This window comes from Amblyomma americanum, chromosome 4 (genome assembly GCF_052857255.1).
Source record: "Amblyomma americanum isolate KBUSLIRL-KWMA chromosome 4, ASM5285725v1, whole genome shotgun sequence".
Taxonomy (NCBI): domain Eukaryota; kingdom Metazoa; phylum Arthropoda; class Arachnida; order Ixodida; family Ixodidae; genus Amblyomma; species Amblyomma americanum.
In genome coordinates this window covers 40,932,331-40,954,164 of record NC_135500.1, presented here as the reverse complement: position 1 = coordinate 40,954,164, position 21,834 = coordinate 40,932,331, and the positions used below count along the sequence as shown (strand labels likewise).

Here is a 21,834-nt window from a genome sequence, read left to right as displayed (position 1 = left end):
CGGCGAAGAACCACTGACGTATCGCTTATACATTCATCACATTGTTTCTTGATATCGTTACGGAATAGAAGACGACAAATTGTGCAGTGGCGCGGGCAGGACTGCTCGCGCCAGTTCGTCCGCCATTAAATCTTCTTGTAATCATCTGTCATCTCATCTCATTCATCGGCTTGCCGTCACGTAACATTTAGTGTGAGGTGCTGGAGTTCCTTTATCGTCATCCTGCTTCCGGAGCTTTGGCGTCGTGCTCCTGCCGTGGTCATTAGCCGTGTGTTTCCTGGTCTGCCCCGCCTGGCTGTGTCTCAGCCCGCCAGACCTGAACCGAGTTCGCCGCTCACCCCAGCCCACGGAGCAAGACTATATAGGAGGTGAAACTCCCGTCAGCGCGAGCGAGCGCAGGCGACCAAATAAAGTCACATTTGTATGCGCCGGCGGGGTCGCATGCAGTGGCGGCGCCATGCGGCGCCTCGTAGAAGCAGCAGGGAAAACAAATTAAAAATGCAGCGCCTGGGCAGGCGGCTCCGGCGCGCGCTCAAAGCAGACGACAAGCAGACGACACGGGTGTTTGCTTCAGCGGGCACGCCGTGACGTTGTATTTCAGTAGTTTATTTCCAGGCCGCCAGGCGCCGCTAGCAGGATAGTGGCGCCGCGGACTTGTGACCTTTTCTGGTCGCCGCAGGCGGGGGAGTTTCCACTCCTATATGGTCTTCCTCCGCGCCCCAGCCCCGTCCCCCGCCCGGACCAGAAGACACGATGAACTGACGACGTTGCCGCGACCAGCATGACCCGACCGACCCGAGACGCTGCCCACACGTGAGGACACCGCCCCCCTGCCGTTTGGTGCGTCCAAGGACCTCAGCCGTCGGCTCGCCCTGCGGCCCGCATGCTTCGTGGACCGGGACTCATTCGCCGATCGTCTCATCCAACGTGGCGGCAAGCCCTTCTGTATTCAACCATTTTTCAAGCCCATCGTCATCTACAGCATTTTATCTTCAGTGCCGATCTGCTCGTTGGCGATCGGGACGATCCTCCGGCGACCCCGGGTAGTGTGACGGACTAGAAGACGATGAATTGTGCAGTGGCGCGGGCAGGAGTGCTTGCGCCAGGCCGTCCGCCATTAAATCATCTTGTAACCATCTGTCATCTCATTCATTGACTTGCCTCACGGAACAATATAAAGGGCTGAAGAAACGAGGAGATGATTGCATTAGTAATACTTCAGTGGTTCTTCACCGGAATAAAGTGTTTTTTCTTGATACGCATATATAACTAGAGGGAGCAACGCGAAAAGACGAGGACGAACACAGAAGCTAACAGGGCAGGCGCCGGTAGGTTTCTAGTTTGGTCAAGTGTTTATGTGCCATCAGCGCCTCTGTTCGTCCTTGTCTTTTCGCGCTGCTCCCTCTAGCCATGCAGCAAGACCAACAAGCCCAAACCACAGCTCAAGCGCACCTATAAACACGTTAATGTTTGTGGTCCACGCCTTGGCGCATGGGTAAAAGATCTGGTAGATAAACGCTTTTCGGACAATACAGCTTTTTGATAGTACAGCGCTCGTCCCATTTACTGTGTTCCCAAAATTTGCACCAACAAGACCTGCTACAAGTAGTTCTCGGTGTGGAATTATCTTTGGACATTTCGAACAGGGTTTGAAGATTACACATATTCGCTGTCTCCTATGTGTTTCGAATATTCAGAAATACACGGGTATTCAGGACAAATTGTATATACCGAGAGTCATTAGGAAAATTTATTTCGTTGCGGGCAAGCCTTGGCGATCTTCGACAACATGGCTGCTCCGTACGCCTTCCAATAAAGGTGAGAATTTCTTAAGAAAGGCTAGGAATTCTTACTACTGTAGGAATGCATTTAACGGCCACATTTTCACCTTTTCTTGCTGGCTAATTTTTGTCCGTCCACAGGTTCCTCCGTCATATTGCTATAGACATGCGTCATGTTTGTAAACAAAGGTGGCGTTGTGGTCAGCAGCGACACGGGGTGTAGGCAAAACGCAGCGCGCGCCTACACTGCGCCATGCGACGCTGCCTTCGAAACCAACTCGCGTATGTGAATATTGCGAAGCGTGCGCTTCGCTTGTGGTTATAAACATTTTTGTTGGTGCTCAGAGAGTAGTTCTGCACTTTTTCAGTCTGTTGGCCAGATGGAATTAGCAGGCGGAGCGCTGCATCGGGTGCTTCTCCGCTCCTAGTTGGCGACAAGTAACGCGCAACACTACGGCGGTTGAAAGCGCGAGGTATGGGGAGGAACTAATCATCCACAGTTCTCAGCTTATGGGCCGATAAAGCATATCCGTTTCCTAGTGCAAGATAGGACGACGTGATGCACGAGGCGATTCAGCTTTCTCACACGACGAACCTTGCAATGTGTTTCCTATCTATTTTCACCGATCCGCTTCACTCCGGAGACCTTAGAAATTAGTGAACTCTATAGCTGCTTTGAATAAGGCAAATGCGATCCGAGAGCTCCACAAGCACACGCATAGACGTTTTCCACGAGCTCCAAACGAAATTTACGCTCACTCTGCTAAGCTGTAAAATTTTGATTCTTTAGAATTTATTCATGTGTTCGCATTCTGCTTTATTGGAGTGGCTTTTGGCTTGGAATTTGCTTTGTTCGCCGGGTTTTGATCGACCTACAATGTGAAAATTCAAGTAATTTGGGAAATTACACTGCGCGACTTTGTCGAGATCCTATAGCATCGTTGGACCGCGTGTTGAAACGACACACTTGTTAAAATTCGCGAAAATGAAAACAAAAAAAACCGTCGTGCGTGCTACTACCAGAGTCCGGTGCTTCTTCAAGCGCGGCACGGTGTGAACGCTGAAGGCGACTGGCGGCAGCTTTTTGTCTTTTTTTTTTTGCGCGCGCGAAGTGTTGCTCGGGACGAGATCCGGGTGGTCAGCATTTGAAAATGGCCTCCTGCGTTCAACTTACGATCCCAACCACACAGAATATTACGCCTAAACTTATGCTGAGAGCACGACAGAATGAGAACGATGCAGGCGTTACTCGATTTTTGTACAGTTCTCCACGCGACCGAACAGCAACGATGCGAAGTCAGAGACACGAACCAACTTATTAGGTAGATTTGAATGCAGAAACGCAATATAATAACCCAAGGGGCGAAACGACCTCGGCGTAATAACCCACGAGCTCGGCGGTAATAAGTCGCGAAGCCGATCCGTCTCCGAATTTAATTGTCTTGCTCCTCGGCCCCTGCCCGCCGCTTTCCCGCCTACCTGACTGCAATAAACTCGTGGAAACTGTTTCCGCTTCCTTTCTTCTGCATTGCGGCTCAACCAACCGCACCACAATTTCTCGGCACGCCGTGCATTGTGCCCAAAAACACGCTAGCGGGGTGCATCCAATGCGGAAGATCCCGCTTTTTGCCTACACAACGAAAGTCGCTGCTGACGCCAGCGCCGCCGCATCTCTTTGACGTCACGGCCTGACGCTTGTCTATAGAACTCGAGAAAAAGATTAACGGGCGTTCAGTGTGATTTATTGGGGGCGGGGGGGGGGGGGGGGGGGGGGGGCTGCGTTACCACGTGGGCTCAGGTTTCGTGACCGCACTGACTCGTGGCGCCCTCTTCGAGCAGCGACACAAACTAGCACATGCCACGGATTTGCGCTGATCTCTGTGTGCTACTGCGCAGACTACTGCCACAGCGCGAGAGGCTGGCAGTTTGATAAGCTGGGAGAAAGGCTGCTTGACATGTTTTCCATTTGTTTGGAATCATTTGCAATTTTCTCAAACTCTTCCGAATTAGGTTTCCAGTTTAGTCAAGCATTTGATCATGCGCCATCAGGCATAGGCTTCAAACAAGCCACGCGTTCGAACTTCTCGTGCGTCAAAGTGCCCACCTACTCTCGTGTTTGTAAGCGGTCCCACAAAACCGGCCATGCGTTGCAACTTGGGCTAGCACGTGCAAGTACCCGCCTGTTCTTATGTTTGGACTGTATAGCACAAGGATGAAAGTTGACGAAGACGACAATTTCCAATGCATAGGCCTGGCAGTTTAACACGCGGGGCGAGCGAGTTCATTTGTTTGCGCCTCCGCGGGTTTGAATCCCGCTAGTGGCTATAAGTATGCTATATTTTCTGCTTTCTCACCATCCAACTGACAGACGGACACCGGGTTTTCGTTCTAATGTTAACGCACTAATGTCAAATTTCAGCCCACCCTCTAGGTGTGCAACAGATAACCACTTAGCTATGTCTGCATTTTTGTTTTTTTTTTCGCATTTATTCCCTCGGCTGTCTACACAAAACACCATGTATGGTTTCTAGTTGGCATTCCCCTTTACCGAGATCACTGGCAGTTCAGCGCAAATTGTACATTTCTTTAAAAACTGCTATAATTTCTCATGGTTTACGCACTGTCCAATGTGACCTTCATTGTTTGTCTGGTTGAAGTGCCTCGTCACATTAAAAAGAGTAATTAAACACTGTAAAAACATCCGAACAACACGGACGCGAGAGCTTGGTGACAGCGTCTTTGTCTGGGAACTGACATTCTTCAAGAGTGAGTGGTTTTCATGGCAGGGATTCTGCTGACACCAGCATGATTAGGGAAGAAAGTTGAGCAACCTGGTATAGATTCATGGTGGCGACAGCTCAGTGGAGTGCTCATTCTGTCTCGTTTCTTCCCTTCTGTCTGCGTTATACTGTGCTGTTGTCCGCCACACACCAGCATTACCCCATCACACGTGCCACTTACAACAGGATCTGCACAATTTACTATTGGCCACCATGCACCAGCATGACCCCATCATATGTGCCACAAACAGAATCTGCACAATTTAATGTTGTCCACCGTGCACCTCCATGACCCCGTCACATGTGTCACTAACAGAATCTGCACAATTTACTCTTGTCCACTGTACACCAGCATGACCCGTCACACGTGTCAGTACAGAATGTGCATGATTTGCTGTTGGCCACAATGCACCACCATGACCCCATCATATGGGCCACGAACGGAATCTGCACAATTTAATGTTCACAGCCGCCGCGGTGGCTGAGTGGTTATGGCGCTGGGCTTCTGGCCTGAAAAACGCGGGTTCGATCCCAGCCGCGGCGGTCGAATTTTGATGGAGGCGAAATTCTAGAGGCCCGTGTACTGTGCGATGTCAGTGCACGTTAAAGAACCCCGGGTGGTCGAAATTTCCGGAGCCCTTCACTACGACGTCCCTCATAGCCTGAGTCACTTTGGGACGTTAAACGCCCATAAATCAAACCATAATATTGTTCACTGTACACCACAACGACATTGTCACGCTTGTCACAGACAGAACCTGCAGAATTTACTGATGTCCACCATATGCCAGCATGACCCGTGACACGTGTCACAACAGAATTGCACAATTTACTGTTGACCACCATGCACGAGCATGACCCCATCACATGTGCTGCAAACAGAATCTGCACAATTTAATGTTGTTCACTGTGCACCACCACAACCCCATCACACTTGTCACAAAGAGAATCTGCCCAATTTACTGTTTTCCACCATATGCCAGCATAGCCCGTGACACGTATCACAACAAAATTGCACAATTTGCTGTCGGCCGCCATGCACCAGCATGACCCCATCACATGTGCCACAAACAGAATCTGCACAATTTACTGTTGTCCACTATACGCCAGCACGACCTGTCACATGTCTCACTTATCCGCCGCGGTGGCTCAGTGGTTACGGCACTCGGCTGCTGACCCGAAAGGCGCAGGTTCGATTCCGGCCGCGGCGGCCGACTTTTCGATGGAGCAGAAATTCGAGGCCCGTGTACTGTGCGATGTCAGTGCACGTTAATGAACCCCAGGTGGTCGAAATTTCCGGAGCCCTTCACTGCGGTGTCCCTCATAGCCTGAGTCGCTTTGGGACGTTAAACACCAATAAACTAAACCAAATCAAACATGTCTCACTTACAACAGAATGTGCATAATTTACTGCTCGCCACCATGCACCAGCATGACCCTATCATATGGGCCACAATCAGAATCTGCACAATTTAATGTTGTCCACCATGCACCACCACGACCCCGTCACACGTGTCACTTACAAACAGAATCTGCACAATTTAATGTTGTTCAATGTGCACCACCACGACCCCATCGCGCTTGTCAGAAACAGGATCTGCACAATTTACTGTTGTCCACCATACGCCAGCATAACCCGCCACATGTATCACAACAGAATTGCACAATTTACTGTTGGCCACCATGCACCAGCATGACCCCATCACATGTGCTACAAGCAGAATCTGCAGAATTTAATGTTGTAGACCGTACACCACCACGACCCCTTGACACATGTCACATACTAACAGAATCTGCACAATTTACTGTTGCCCACCATACACCACCACGACCTGTCACATGCCTCACTGACAACAGAATGTGCATAATTTACTGCTGGCCACCATATACCAGCATGACCCCATCATACGTGCCACAAACAGTCTGCACAATTTACTGTTGCCCACCATTCACCAGCATGACCCATCACACGTGTCGCAATAGATTGCGCATAATTTAATGTTGGCCACCATGCACCAGCATGAGACCATCATATGTGCCACAAACAGAATCTACACAATATAATGTCCACCGTGGACCACCACGACCCTGTCACATGTGTCACTTACAAACAGAATCTGCACAATTTACTCACGGTAACAATAAGTTCTCGCCGAGGTCGCATTAAAGGTTCGCGAAAACGGCGCATTGGGTAAGACAGCGCGCATGCACAAAGCTGATTTTACGAAACAACCAGTCTTTGCATACAGAAAGTTGAATTGTACACATATTGCACTGTGTCGTAGATTATTCGGTTGTGTCGTAGCAGCGGAGACGACTGCAGCGTCGAACAGGAATGCTGCACTGAGGGCCACTGTCCCAGGAGGAGCGTATGTCCATAAGATGTAACGCCTCTTTCAACCAATAAGTGTTCAGCAGCAACTGCAGCACGCCTAGCGAAAGTATGATGGCTGCTTCAAGGGTGAGGCGAGATGTGAGAACGCCAGTGCCATCACCACCGGCCGGAGCTCCCCCGCGCTGCGCGGTCGGCAAAACCAGAAAATCACCAGTCCTTTTTGGTAGCCCTTGAAGGTGGAAAGAGCTTTGCGGTGCTCATATCGCCGGACGCTCGGGGAGGGAGATCGAGGGAGACTCGTCCCCGTAGACCATAGCGGGCTGTCTCTGTGAACGTAGCTGAGTGATCTGAAGCAAAGAACCGCGTCACGCGGATGAAGCAATGGCTCCGACACATGCGGAAGCTTCAACGTCTATGGCCAATTAGCCGGAGCTCGATCGCCTCCACATGCGACTAGTGGGAGACTCGGCGACCCACGAGAGCAGGAACAGCATCCCAGGCTGCTAAAAACGGCGCTGTACACATGCTTGCTGTTTTAGCGTAGCACAGATTGACCTGCAAATTTTAGAGCGCAGCTCTTAAGCGCCATTTCGTAGGTTGAGCCGCGGCGCCACCGTCGATGTAACCGAGCCAAACCCGGCCGCGGCGGCCACGTTTTTGATGAAGGCGGTGATGGTGGTGGTAAACTTCAATGAATATTGAGCCATATCTTAAACTAATCTTGGGTTGGCTCTTGGTCGCGTGAAGTGGCCGGCAGTCGGTGACGTCCGGCGACTTCCAAGGACCAGCCCACCAGCTGCTTTTGGACAGCTGGGTCGGAGCTGGACACCGCGACCTCCCATCGCTCAAGGTCAGTGAGTTTCCACTCTGATGGCGGCTGGAACTCAGAGCATATATATAGTATGTGATGGAAATAAGCTCTTGGGGCTCCGCATAGGGTACACTCTGGAGAGAACAGCCCTGGGTGCATTAGTGCTAAAAGGGCGGGGGAGAGAAAAGTGCGAGATTGTAGCTGACGCCACATCACCTGCTCTAATTTAGTGAGTGATTTGTGAGGCGGAGGATAGTGGAGTCGTTGCTCTCTGTAGTGGAGTGAAATTTCGTGGTATGTGATCATTCGGTCACGAGCGCTCTCTGGCTCGGCGGCTTGCCCTGCTCGGTTGACGTACGCTCGAGCGGTGTCATAGGCGGCTTCGTTGCCTGGATGGCCCGCATGCGCGGGGTCCCATATGAGTTGAATGGGCCTAGTGGGGGGCTGATAGGAGTTGTGAATTTTATGGGCGACGGCATGCGTCCGCCCTTTTGCAGAGTTTCTGATCGCGATTTTTGAGTCACTAAATACGAGTGTCGCAGTGGCGGAGGAGATCGCAAGGGCAATTGCAGCTACTTCGGCTTCAAGCGAGGTGTGCGTTAACGCACACCTCGCTAGGTCGCATCGGTCCTAATTAGATCGCATCGGTCCTAATTAGGACCGATGCAGCTGCTAGAGTGAAAGATTGTGGCCGATTGCGGAAATGGAAAAGGCCGGCTGAGTGATGTATGCCGCGGCATCAACGTAGACAGCCTCCGTGTGTTGGTTATAATGTTTGTGTAGTGCCTGGGCTCTTGCTGCGCGTCGAGCTTGGTGGTGGACTGGGTGCATGTTTTTTGGGAGTGTATGTACTGTTAGAAGCTTTTGGGTGGCCCCGGGGGTGGGGTATGTAGGCCTGAGTGTGTTGGTTGGGTTAATACCTAGGTTCTTAATAATGCTGCGGCCTGTAGGGGTGGAGGAGAGACGTTCAAGTTGTGCCGTCCGGTGAGCTTCTGTAAGCTCGGCTAGTGTGTTATGTATGCCCATTTCATTTCATTTCATTACCTTAAAGGCCCCAAAAGAGGGGTGTTACATAAGGGGTGGCAACAATTAAAAGCACAGATTCACAATAACAGGAAAGTTTTTACATTTTCTGCGAAAAGACTTGGGCAAGTGATGATGGCAACGTTGTTTGGAAGGCCGTTCCAGTCTGCGGCTGCACGAGGAAGGAATTACAAAAAGTGACGGTGCGTGAGCGTGGACGGGCAACTTGTAGGTGATGGCTGGTGCGATGAGATATGCGTGCTGGGGGAAGAATATAAGGTGCGATGTGCATACGGCTGTGAAAGAATTTGTGAAATAAAGACAGGCTGGCAATGCGACGGCGGAGCGATAAGGGTGGTAATCCGGATGCTGTTTTTAAGGAGGAAACGCTGATGTCATAAGAGTACGATGAATGAATGAAGCGAGCAGCGCGATTTTGAACAGATTCGAGGGCATGAGTGAGAGCCGTTCGTTGGAGGTGTGTCGAGGGAGGTTGAGTGCGGTCTTGTATGCCTGGCGAATCAGGGCGTCGATTTTCTCTTCTGCTCTCGTGAGGAAGAGATATGGGAGAGAGTATACTATGCGGCTGACGACGAATGCTTGAACTAGGCGACGGAGCCCAAGCAACCACAGATATCCATCAGACAGCCGACGGAGGTCTGTTTCGGACGTCCGCTGAACATCCACGAATGGCCGGCGGACGTCCGTCGGCCGTCCTGTAGGAGTACAAAGGCATACGTTTGTCTCGCCGATGGACGTCCAACTGCGGACGTCGGTTGCCAGACCTTTCTCGGATATTCGTATATATGGCGCATGCATGCTTTTTTCGTTCCCGCGTCGCAGTGTATTGAAAAAAACAATTGAATGTATGAAAAATTTTATTGTGGCTGATGTACATCAGCACTGGGCTGGGCTATTAAGATTTTTGAAATCTGACTTCAAATATGACGAGAATTCTTGGGATGCACATTCATCTTCCCGCTTCCATAATGGAGTGGCAGAAAAAAGCCTTCTAGAAAAAAAAATTCAAAGATTAGTTGTGAAGCCTACACCAGTATGCAGCCGATCTTGAAATTCACAAATGCTTTGCAACTTTGTCATGTACATGCGTACTCACTCACCCCACTAGTACTCAGGTTAATGAGTCCAACAATGGCACGACGAGGTGAGAGACGTAGCACATACAGCATATGCACCCCAGAATACATTCATCCTTGATGTGAGCACATCTACACTTGAGAGGCAAAGAGCAAGAAAGAGGAGAATTTCTCATGGCGGTGCCCGACCTACAACCACCATGTGGCACATGTACTGCAAAGTAAGTGAAGTTCTCTCATTTCACCAGGCTAGAACAGAAAACAAAAATTGTCAGAAGTGCTCATTTTTGTGCAAGTCTCAATTCGCCTGTAACACACACCGGCAACAAGTAGGCAGTAGGGGATGAAAACAGACTTGGATCAGAAAGAGACGTCACGACCACGGTCATAAGTTGAAGCCTTGCAACTCACCTGTAGCCCACATTCAATCATTCTCAGCATGCCTAAATGTGGTGCAGTGCACATAGAGAAGAAAGGGGACAAGGCGTCAGAAACGCCGACACTGCAGGGAGTACTGCAGCCTACCTGTTGTTTTAGTAGCAGGCCATTATCGCATAAATGTTCAGTCCAAGCCAGAATATTGACAGCTTTGTTGCTCCGTCTTCAAAAGCAGCTTGCATGCAGTAACGGCAAAGAAAACATCTTTGAGGGTGTGAGTGGTGCCGCATGAAAGCAAACCTAGAACAGAAAGAGACGCCACAACCACTGTCATAAGTTGAAGCCTTGAAACTCACCTGTAGGCCACATTCAGTCATTCTCAGCATGCCTAAATGTGCTGCAGTGCACCTTGAGAAGCAAGAGCACAAGGCGCCAGAAATGCTGACACTGCAGGGAGTACTGCAGCCTACCTGTTGTTTTAGTAGCAGGCCATTATTGCAGAAATGTTCAGTCCAAGCCAGAATATTGACAGCTTTGTTGCTCCATCTTCAAAAGCAGCTTGCATGGGAATGGGAAGCTGCGCGAAAATCAAGTTGAGGGCAGCATTTTGTTTGCTTGTATTTTGAAATTTCTTTGAATAACTCCCGTTCCTATGCATCGATTCTCGTAATTCTTTTTGAGTCAGCATCTGTGCGACATAAAGAATCCATCTGAAGTGTAACCGGCATCCGTTAAAGCGGTGTTTCACAGCCCCTTTAAGTTCAATAATGAACTGTTGGGAAGCGGCATATATATATATATATATATATATATATATATATATATATATATATATATATATATATATATACACAAAATTCCGGACAAGTTCAAGTGACTGACATAAGTTAGCTAGGTTAGAGTCCCATATGGAAGCGGCATACTCTAGTTTGGGCTAAGTATCTTTTAAATGAGCATTGTCTGAAGCTTCTTTCGGAAACTTGGCAAAATGGAAGCGATGAGACTGGCATACCTCTAGGAGTTAACCTGCATGCAGTAGGGGTATAACTATCATCTGCGACATGGGGAGCCCGGCTGAATTTTTTGGCCCAGGAAACATTACTAGCTTTCGGATGTTTTGAAGTGGCCAGTACTTTGTGTCAGAAAGCTCAGACACGACAAAGACACCAATATTGCCCGAAGGGAATGGTTTTTCATACAGGTTCTTCTTGACTCTGTACTCACGGCTAATGATGCAAGGTGTCCGTGTTGATGGCAAGCTTGCAAAATTGTCAATTAAAACGATGGCATCACCAACTATACAACAGTTGTCAGGCCTTCCGACAGTAAGCACAAAATCTGGAAAGTTCGCACATTTGTAATGAGAAGGCCGGCAGGCAGCATTAACACTTCTGTTAATGTGTTGATGTTTCCTTAGGATACAGCAGCATTTTTGCACGAGGAAACATCAACACATTAACAGAAGTGTTTTCGGAGCACTCCTACTGCATATAAAGTCGTCAAGCAAGCATTTTACATCAAAACATATAGCTTTTAAATGAATCTAGAAAGAGGAATACTGACATTAAAATTCAGGTGTGTAGTATACCTTTCATATTATGCATGTTTCTTACTGTTACCGCCATCACTAAAGAGTGACATTGTTTTACCAGATAAATGGCACGTCATGTACCAAACGTCGACTGTTTCTAATTTAGGGCGATAGGAGTACAAATGCATTTATGTATTCAACAAGCCTCTGAGCACAGGCAGTAACAACAATGCTATATTCATGTCGCCGCGGAAAAACAGATCACACAGGAAAGAGTGAAATAGCACTAATTTCTTAAACAAATAAAACATGACATTAAAAGTACCAGATGAATGAGATATAAAAAACTGTGAAACTGATTATGATGACAACATTTTGAGCAAAAAGTGCAACTAAATCAGATTATCTAAATCAATGGTAGAAACTGAACTGGCACAGCATACCACACATTTTGCGCCGCAAGAATGTGATGTTCGCGGCGAACAAAGAAGCCATCACCTCGTGCTTTCAACCCCCTTCCCCCACGCATGCTAGATGATCCTGCTGCATTGACCTAAAGTAATTTTCAAGCAGTGCACTACTCACCTTCGTAGGCAATCACCTATGGCATTTACACTAAGCCTTCATTCATCCAAAGTCGGCGCAGTACGGCATTCCAGCGTTTCAGAAGAGCTTCAGGCGCTTCCTGCATCTTTCCAATTGCTCAAGTGACACACCACTTTGGTCCGCAGACCAAACAAAGCCACGCTTTGTTAATAACAAAGATCTAAAGCAGCACCACGCTACACAACAAAATGACAACGGCGTCGCACTGTTGACTGTTGGATTGGATTGGACTGACCGAAAACTGACATACATGATGACAATGACAGCAGTGTTTGGCGCGAGTTTTGAATTTACGAATGCTTCCAATTGCAAGTTTAACGAACAGATTGAACATGATGTCGCACAATTCTGATAATTTGTAGAGGTTTTCTAAACATACAATTAATAACTGAGCTGCTTTAAAATTGTGCAACACATGCTTCTACCCTTAAATTATTTTGGTCCATTGGTGGCCCTTGCAAAACAGGAATGATTGTGTAATCACTCCAATTTACAAACGTCTTCGCGTCAAACCTTGTAGCTGATGAAAATAATTTCATGGAAGCAGATTTGCAGTTTCAATTAATGCGGTTTCGAGCCAACTTGCCTTATAAAGTTCACAAGATTTATTTCCGCGATAATTCTTTCTCGATGAAAAAACAATATACATACACGAAAGGCGCAAATTTTCTGCGCAAAAAATAAACGTCCATACTCATGTCCAGGGAAAATACTCATAATCAATGGTTCGACGAAAGTTCCTCTGGTCAGGCATTGTATTAAAGAAAAAGGAATGCGGTCACTGACCACGTCATGAAATTCAAAGACGTTTCGGAACGTCTTACGGGTTCCTTGATCACTGAGTGATCAATTCCTTTAGGAAAATATTCAACCGTACATACCTTGGACGTACGCTTCGTCTCTCATGCGGATATACAAAACCGGACAGTATTCGTACGTCCGATGAACGTACGGAAATGGATATCAGAAACCGGATTCTGTTCGTACGTACGACGTACGTCCAATCTCGGCATAGGACGTTCGGATCTAGTTCGTACGTCCGACGGATATCTGTGGTTGCTTGGGAGGTCATGTTGTCTCATGCCGCTGTGTCGGTTGGCAATTCGTCGTATGAGCCGCATGGTCTGATGGACGGTGTTTGTGAGTTTGGTTATCGTGGCAGTGTTCTTGCCGTTGCTCGGGAGTAGCATGCCTAGTATTCGGACCTTTTCCACTTCTGGGAGGGGGGTGCCGTCCAACGCGAGTTTTATTGGAGGCGGGGGACCTAGTTCCGTCCTACATCTAGGTGGTCGAAGAATGAGTAACTCGGATTTGGTAGGGGAGCAGGCCAGGCCGACGGTTGCAGCATGCGCTGCCACCAGGTCGGCGCCGGCCTGCAATGTTTATTCTATGGCTCCGGCATTTCCTGTGGTTGTCCACAGTGTAATGTCGTCGGCATAGAAGAAGTGCGAGAGATTAGGTACTGCGTTTAACGCCTTGGCCATGGGAATGAGTGTTATATTGAGGAACAGCGGCGAGAGGACTGACCCTTGCGGAGTGCCTCTGCTACCGAGTGCGAAGGTTGGCGAGGAGAGAGACCCGAAGCAGATTTCTGCTGTGCGGTGTCTTAGAAAAGCTTAAATGTATTTGAAGGTGCGCGGACCGGTTCCTAGTGCCGAGAGCGTTTCTAGGATGGCGGAGTGGTTGACGTTGTCAAAGGTTTTGGTTAGGTCCAAAGCTAGCATTTGCTCGCGTGCGTTTTGCATTTCGGGGGTAGAGGGCCTCTTCCGAAATCTGAAGCATAACGTCCTGTGTGGACAGATGGCTGCGGAAGCCAATCATCGTGTGGAAGAGTAGGTCGTGATCGTAGATATAGTTCTGTAGGCGTTCCAGGACCACATGTTCGAACAGTTTGCATAGACAGGATGTGAGGGATATTGGGCGTAGGTTTTTATATCTAGAGGTTTGCCTTGTTTCTGAATAAAGGTTATGCGGGCGTGCGTCCATTGGGCTGGTAGCGCTCCATCTTGCCAGCACCTGTTTAATAGGTCTGTTATAGCCTGTATAGAGCGCTCGTCCAGATTTTTAAGCATCTTGTTGTTGATTTTGTCTGCCCCCGGGGCTGAAGTGGTGCGTAGTTCCTGCATGGTGGCTTTAACTTCCCATGTAGAAATGTCCTCATCTAGTGTAGGATTGGGGCCGCCGGTGTAAGTAGGGAGCGCGGTAGGTGTTGTGGCAAGATATTGTGCTTTAAGAGCGGTTAACAAGACGTCATCCTGTAGAGGGAGCTTGTGCAGAATGCGGTTCACGCTTTTCCTTTGCATTGATTTCGGGCCTCCTGGTTCGAGCAAGCAACGAAGAAATGTCCACGTGTCTTTGAGCCCGAGGTTGCCGCTCATACGATCGCACAACTGGCCCCATTGCTTGTGTGCCATTACATGAGCATCATTTACTAGCGCGGCTATGCGCCGCCTTAGTGGCCTATTGTGTTTGTGAGCGAGCCACCTTTTTTGAAGGCTGGCATGCGCTTCCCAAAGGTGTAGCAAGCGACTATCTTCCGTCTCTGCATTTGGGGTGTCAGGGGTTGTGGATGTGGCCCCAGCCACGTTCTTTGTGAGAGTTTGTGTCCAGGTGCCCAGGTCTGTTATGGTGTCTGGGACGTCTCGTCGGATTTGACGGAACTTGTCCCAGTCCACCACCTCCAGGCGTAGTTTTCTAACTTGGGCTAAGGTTGTGAGGTTGAGATCGGTGCTGAGTATATAGTGATCACTACAGAACGAGTGCTGCGTGTTTGTCCAGTGAGGGTTGGGGAGGTGTTTTGAGAGGGTTAGGTCCGGGCTGGTGTTGTGTTGAATACTTGTTCCGATCCTTGTGGGTTGGTCTATGTCGTTGAGCAGAGATAAGCCTTCATTCTGGATGAAAGTCCAAACCGAGGTGCCTTTACGGCAGTTTTTACGCTAGCCCCAACTGGTGTTGTTGGCGTTAAAGTCGCCAATTATCAGAATGGGATGATCTGCACTGACCATGAGTGCCTTGCGCATTGCTGCTACGGGAGGTGTGGGAGGGCCTTTTGGCGGGCTATATATGTTGAGTATAAAGAGGCTGCTGCCCTTGCGTGTGCGGGGTAAGAGTTCTACTAGGAGGCCGTCTATGTCATCAAGCTCTAAAGAGTGCTCAATTGCGGTAAAGTTATGGTGAACCAATGTCGCTACTCGCGTTCGTGGCAGCACGCTGGTTGACTCATGAACTGTGTAGTTTCGAACTTGACATTAGAGAGTTTCTTGCAATGCTATGACGGTAGGTATCTCGTCTGCTGAGAGGTTTTGGAGGTGAAGTTGCAGGTTGTCGCGCTTCGCTCGAAAGCTCCTGCAATTCCACTGCCACACTCGGATGCAGCTCTGTTGTGCAGCTATGTTGAGGGGCGGCTGACGGGTCTATGAGATTTGGGCCGTTTGGCTGGGTGATGAATTGTCCTTGTATGTGGGGCTGGATTTGAGCCATAGAGGCTTCATGTGCGTCTTGACGTCGCTCGAGGGCAGTCATCCGGCCTGCAATGTTTGCCATCCATGCTGCAGTATCAGTGCGAAGGGCGTTCATGTTTTGTTCGAGGCTTTGAATTATAGAGGTTAGCTGAGTGAGCGCAGCGGTGTCAACCGAGTTGTGGGAGTCATGTTCAGCTAGCGCCTTGCCCTTAACTGGGGGGTTGCGAGTAGGTGAGGCAGCGCGTGAGAAGGAGGAGGTGGAGGCAGGGGAAGGAGTGAGTTGCTTGGGTAAGATAGTTTGTACTGCGTTGGGGGGACCGAATTCTTTGTAGGCTGTTCTCGCCTGAGAAGTAGCTGTAATTGTTGGCGGAGCTCTGCAATTTCTAAACCCTGCTCTCGGAGTTGTGCTCTGAGATCTTGATTCTCTTTAGTGAGCGAGGGAGGTCCCGGTTTCCAGCTCACCTGTGTGTCCATGGGCTGGGATTTTGGTCCCAGTAGTGGCGGGAAGGAGGCGGACCGTCTCCTGCGCTGGCTTTTCCGTGATACGGACCTGGAACCGGTTCTGGAGTGTGTCCAAAGCCGGCTGCGTGATGATCGGGACTGCCGAGTCGTGTCTTGGTGGATGAAGACCCGGCGGTATTGTCTGTGGTGGTTGTAGCATTGGTGTTGGATTTCGGGTTGCCATCCCGGTTGAACCGGATTTTGCATTTTTTGGACCCCGTGAAGTGGGAGCCACCGCACAAGATGCATTTGGAGTCGCACGTGGGAGTTGAAGTTGCCGGATGGGTGCCGCCGCATCTGTGACATCGGTTGCTGACAGCTTGAGGGCAGACGTCCGACCGGTGGCCCGGTCTCCAGCAGTTAAAACAGGCCTCTACCTTGGCTTTGAAGGGGTGGCAGTTATAGACGGCTCCGTAGAAGTTGAGCTGCTTGGAAACCTCCTTGGTTTTGGCGAAGGTGATCAGGATTGATTTAGTGCGGCCCAAAGGGCGCGCGTCTGCTATTGTGTAGGATCGGCTAGGGTTTAGTGCGATTAGGTCGTTGAATATCTCTTCTTGGGTTTGGTTGTAGATTGCATTGTAGAGAATTCCACGTATGGCATCGTCAGGCGCGGCGATGTAAGCCTTTACCGGGAATTGCTTGTCGTTGAGTTGGAGCGTCTGCAGCTGCACGTAGTTCTTGGCACGCACCTCGGCTGGTGCGCTGATTGTGAATGAGTTATTGTGTGGGTTAACTCTGAGTCGGTCGTGCTGCCGGGCTTCATGGTAGTTGAGCTTCACAGCCGCGCACACAATAGGCAGCAGCGCGCCACCGTTACACTGTCTAAGATCCAATCCGTCACCAGGTCGGAAAATTACTTTGAGATCTGTAGCCGGGAGTTTTGGTAGTGGAGCATAACGTTTAAGTTTTGGAGAAATAGTCTTGCCTTGATTGGGCGACGCCGACGTGGCCGGGTCGGCGGGTGGGTGAGCTTGGGAAGCCTGCTTCAGAGCCGGATTCGAAGTGGCTAGGGTGGCGAAGACCACATTGCAGGCTTGGATTGCTCTCGACCAACGCGGGTCGTTAGCGAAGTCTTCGGGGTTAATTTCTTCGCCTTCTACGCTATAGACCATCATTTCTTAGGTCAATACGTAGCCGAGGTGAGTCTAGACGCGCCGGTGACCGTAGGCCTAACCGGCGGCCGCAGCTACGGGGGCCCTTGTTGTGCTAGGCACAACGCGAGGCCTAGCGTTCCGCGCCTGGCTCGGAGCGGTAGAGTCCTTTCGGGCAAAAATGGTCGGAACTGCACGGAAAATGGTGGGAACGGGTGCCGAACACCTTCACAGACCGATTATGGGTGGTATCAGTCCATTTCACGTCGAAAATCCGCACGAGTGAAAATCCACGGAGCCGAGGTGAGGTGCGTCCGCTCTCTCCGCCGGCCACCTGGCGGTCCTCGATGGAGGCGAAACGTTAAGGCGCCCGTGTGCTGTGCGATGTCAGTGCACATTAAAGATCCCCAGGCGGTCGAAATTATTCTGGAGTCCTCCACTATACGGCACCTCTTTCTTCCTTTCTTCTTTCATTCCCTTTTTTATCCCTTCCCTTACGGTGCGGTTCAGGTGTCCGCCGATATGTGATACAGATACTGCGCCATTTCCTTTCCTAGAAACCAATTTTCAATTTTCAACCATAAATTAATAAACATTGCCGCGACTGGGATTCGAACCCGCGGTGCGCGAACAGATCAGCTTCGCTGAACACTTCAAGATGGCACTATAGCTATCGCCGCACCCGATCACGCAACGTGACGCACTCAAAATGTGCTCAGAACGTCCTGTTAGGAATGAGGATGTTCTCACCGTTTCAGGACGTCCTCAGGACGTTTGATGTTGTCTGGGCTCGTGTTAAACTGCAACGCAATCTCGCGCTGTGCATTGCACGTCGCCGTCTTCTTCACGTAATACTGCTATCGGACTATTATGCACATTCTCGTCTTCATCAACTAATACTACTATCGAATTAATATCATCGCCAGACATGCCAACGATTCAGCAAAACAAAATAATGAGCCTACAGAGCGTGAGACACCGACAGAGCTGCGCTCAAATTTCGCATTAGGGAGAATCGTAATCGTCCTATATTTTTTTATTTCAAACGCAATTGTGGTGCACCAGCCTGAATTATTAACGAGATAGGGCTAAGGAGCTCCTGTCGCAGAAAATTCGGCGGCGCCGTCGTTGCCCCACTAAAGATCCCAGAGAAGTAGCCTAGGAGGCAGGTGAGCCACCTAGGTCATGTGACCTTGCGGCGTTATCGGAACTCACTAACGAATTGTGAGCAAACTTTCCACCGTGGCAGGTGGCAGTTAATGATTGGTCGCTCAGGAAGAGCAACCCGGGTCGCACAATGCCCACCGGTGTCAGCACCTGCTATCGTAGAGCAGTGGCGCATCGCTTAACCGCTGCACCACTGCGCCAGGAGGGGTATGAGGGCTCCCAGTGATGTACGAATGTAAAGCAGAGAATGACCAATTCTGCATAGATTTGAATTAAGCCATTTTCGCTATCCCGTCATACCCTTAAGGCGGAGCATAAATGGCCCTTCGAATCCGATTTTTCGTACGCTTCATTAGGGCCTTTAGCGGTCACGACGAGGTAAGCACTGTGTTCTCGTAAACACAAATTATGTTTCATTCTGTGTTCCTAACTACTAATCTCATGTTTATTCGTGCATTCTTCAACAAAGTTCAGTGTTCTAACATGCGAAAGAAAACATGTATGCTATTCGGAATAGACGCATCTGCGTTTCATTATCTGCTATTCGATTTGATATCCCAACCTAACTGTTTATGTTGTAAAGTTTTGATATTTGCACAGCCTTATTTCGAACCCTTTGGATACATAATCTCTGCCCTGTTGCACGTATTTATTCATAAACGGAAATCATACTGCACTAGTTGACTGCATGGTTGCCCGGCCGAGATGTGAACGTATCTTGGTTTTCTTATCTGAGGGGGCGTTTTGTTCGCCTCTAGCCACACTGCGCAGAAGATCGAGTCGGCTTCGGACGACATCTGGAAGTTCCAGCGCTACAAGCTGGTGGTGGACTTCATGAACCGGCTGTGCCTGCCGCCGCCGCTGAACGCCTTCAGCTACCTCATAGCGCTGCTGCAGTTCCTGTGGCGACTCATTATCTGCCGCTACTGTCGTACCACCCATCGCCTGGTGAACATTCCCACCTGTCCGGTTTTCTATCTCCATCTCACAAGTGGTTTTAAGCGCTGTGAAGGCTGCGGCAATCTGGGCCAATCAAAATGGTGTGCGCTGTAAAACGCCTTCTTCCGCTCCCCTCACCTCGCGACTGGTGGCTCCATCCCTGGGAAGGAAAGAGCACCAGTGTGCGCTGCTGCATCCAGGACATGGAGGAAGGAAAACTTTCTTCTTCCTCCATGCAGGAGATCCGGCGACTCGACGAACGCCATGTTTACGAATGGCAGCGCCACTTTGCAGCAAGCCTCCGCAGTGCTGTTGTAATGCGAACTTTCTCTGCTAATTAATCAGCGAATGAAACGCTCACTGTACTCCCAAAAGAGCATCCTGAATTACCTTTTCAATTCCTGCAATGAATTGTTTGAAAATAGTCACAACTTGATGAGGTTCACTGATCACTGGCCAAGGTCAACAAAATTTTATTTTGTTGACCTTGGTCAGTGACCAGTGAACCTCATCAAGCCATGATTCCTGACCAGACGGTATGCCGTCGAACCCTCGACTAAAATAGTCACAGCTCTGCTCAAACATTGCAAGGAGTGTATATTGTCTTCCTTGGCCCTGATTGGGGCTAGAGAGCTCTACCTTTCGCATTGCTGCAAACTTGCAACTTGTGAGATGAAGTATAGTAGCATTTTCTGTAGCGCAAGACAAGCGTACTTAGATGTTTCCTGGTGCCAGGAGGGGTTTCCAGTGTTTCTTGTGTGTCTGCGCCTCGCAGAACGGCCACAGCGACCTGACTAAGTCACAGCTCCGTCTCTCGGAGAAGGACTACAACTACTGGAAGCATCTGGCCTCGCAGTACAGCCAGCGACGGCGCGAGGAGCGAGACCTCGAGGAGAACAAGAAGAAGCAGCTCGAGAGGTGCGCCGCCCACTCTGTCCTCATTCCTATGGGTGCGCAGGCACAGCATGCCGTTCTTTCTCGCCTGCTGAGCGTGTGGGCACTTTTACCGCGAGATCCATCTTCCCGGCCGACTTCTTTGCCTTCTTTTCATTAAAGTTACTCTCTCTGTTAATACTGGTCCCCCGTATTGGGCTCATGTACGCAAGTGGATACAGAAATCCATAATGGCGGCCCGTAAACATCAGCGTGGCTGTAGACCAGCCTCACTATTCTAGGTTGAAACGGAGAAATACGGAAGAAAATCCGGAGATTGTGGACCGTATTGGGTCGGTCCCTATTGTGGTCTGCCCCCAATGAAGTCCGGTCCGCAGTGGTTTCCCCGCGGAAGTACGGACGGAGAGACAGCTGGGGAGTGCAGGAAAATCAACTTGGAAATTATTCCGGAGCCCTCCACTACGGCACCTATTCTTCCTTTCTTCTTTCACTCCCTCCTATATCCCTTCCCTTACGGCGCGGTTCAGGTGTCCAAAGATATATGAGACCGATAGATACTGCGCCATTTCCTTTCCCCAAAAATTAATTATTATTATTATTATTCAAATATATTCACACTATTTACGTCTTGAAGCAGTGAAAAAAACGGTACAGCCTAAATGACGACGGCGTGGGCAACACGACGGACAAACCAGGCGGGCGCTTTTCAATATAGTGTTTACCTCAAGTTTCCGCCTTTCCCCATCCGGGCTATTGCACATCACGCAGTGCGATACTCGTTGGCTCGCCTTGTCTGGGTAGGCGCTGTCATGAACACTTTGCAGTGCTCCGCAGGTGCGAAAACCTCCGGTCGCTGGTCACAAGGGCGTTTCTTCCCAGGTGGCGATCCTGCGTGCCGTACCAGACTCGGCTAATTGAGTAATTGATGTCTTAGGGCGCCAAGGCAAACGTGATGAAAGCAGGGTCACAACGCCGCGTGCCTCGGAGGGCGTTCGTTGCAGGACTTTTTTTGTGGCCATTCCACAGTAGGTCGCTTCGTCCATTATGACGCGAGGGCGTGTGCGCCCCATCTCGCAGGCGCATCGGTCTCTGCCGCATGGTCGATTTAGGCGTCGCCGCACCACGCAGCGGAACGACAGCGCTGGTGCGACGGAATGGTTCGTCCCTGAATAATCGACAACCAATTGGCCACTTTCTTAGCTCCACTAACGCCGATTGCGAAAGTGCTTTCCCGCCGTATGCAGAAAGGGCCGCGAAGCGACGTCGAAGGCTCAGTTCTCGCGCACCGCCATGTCAGAGACAAGAAATGGAACCAAAATGGAAGGAGCTCACGTACGCAAGTGCATAGAGAAAGCCATAATGGCGGCGCGTAAACATCAGCGCGGCTGGTGCCTCACTATTCTAGGTTGAAACGGGTAAATCTCGAAGCGCTGTGAGGT

General features: G+C 49.7%; 1 protein-coding gene and 1 long non-coding RNA gene across 5 annotated transcripts in view; one reads left to right on the top strand and one right to left on the bottom strand.

The window, feature by feature from the left end:
* LOC144127891 (transient receptor potential cation channel subfamily M member-like 2) overlaps positions 1-21,834 on the top strand; it is a 223,971-nt gene that overhangs the window by 162,995 nt on the left and 39,142 nt on the right. For both annotated transcript variants that reach the window (XM_077660865.1, XM_077660864.1), the window contains exons 19-20: positions 19,321-19,510; positions 20,277-20,419. In XM_077660865.1, coding sequence (XP_077516991.1) covers positions 19,321-19,510; positions 20,277-20,419 — 333 coding nt within the window. The remainder of the gene's footprint in view (positions 1-19,320; positions 19,511-20,276; positions 20,420-21,834) is intronic.
* LOC144127893 (uncharacterized) lies at positions 9,606-12,853 on the bottom strand. Of its 3 annotated transcripts, none has more exons than XR_013313609.1 (6): positions 12,322-12,853; positions 11,430-11,543; positions 10,676-10,782; positions 10,239-10,505; positions 9,852-9,959; positions 9,606-9,742 (listed from the first exon to the last, which is right to left on the bottom strand). It is a non-coding gene; the product is annotated as an uncharacterized LOC144127893 (long non-coding RNA). The 3 variants fall into 3 exon arrangements; XR_013313610.1 differs by having other exon boundaries at positions 10,353-10,505; positions 12,322-12,851; XR_013313608.1 differs by having other exon boundaries at positions 9,852-10,505.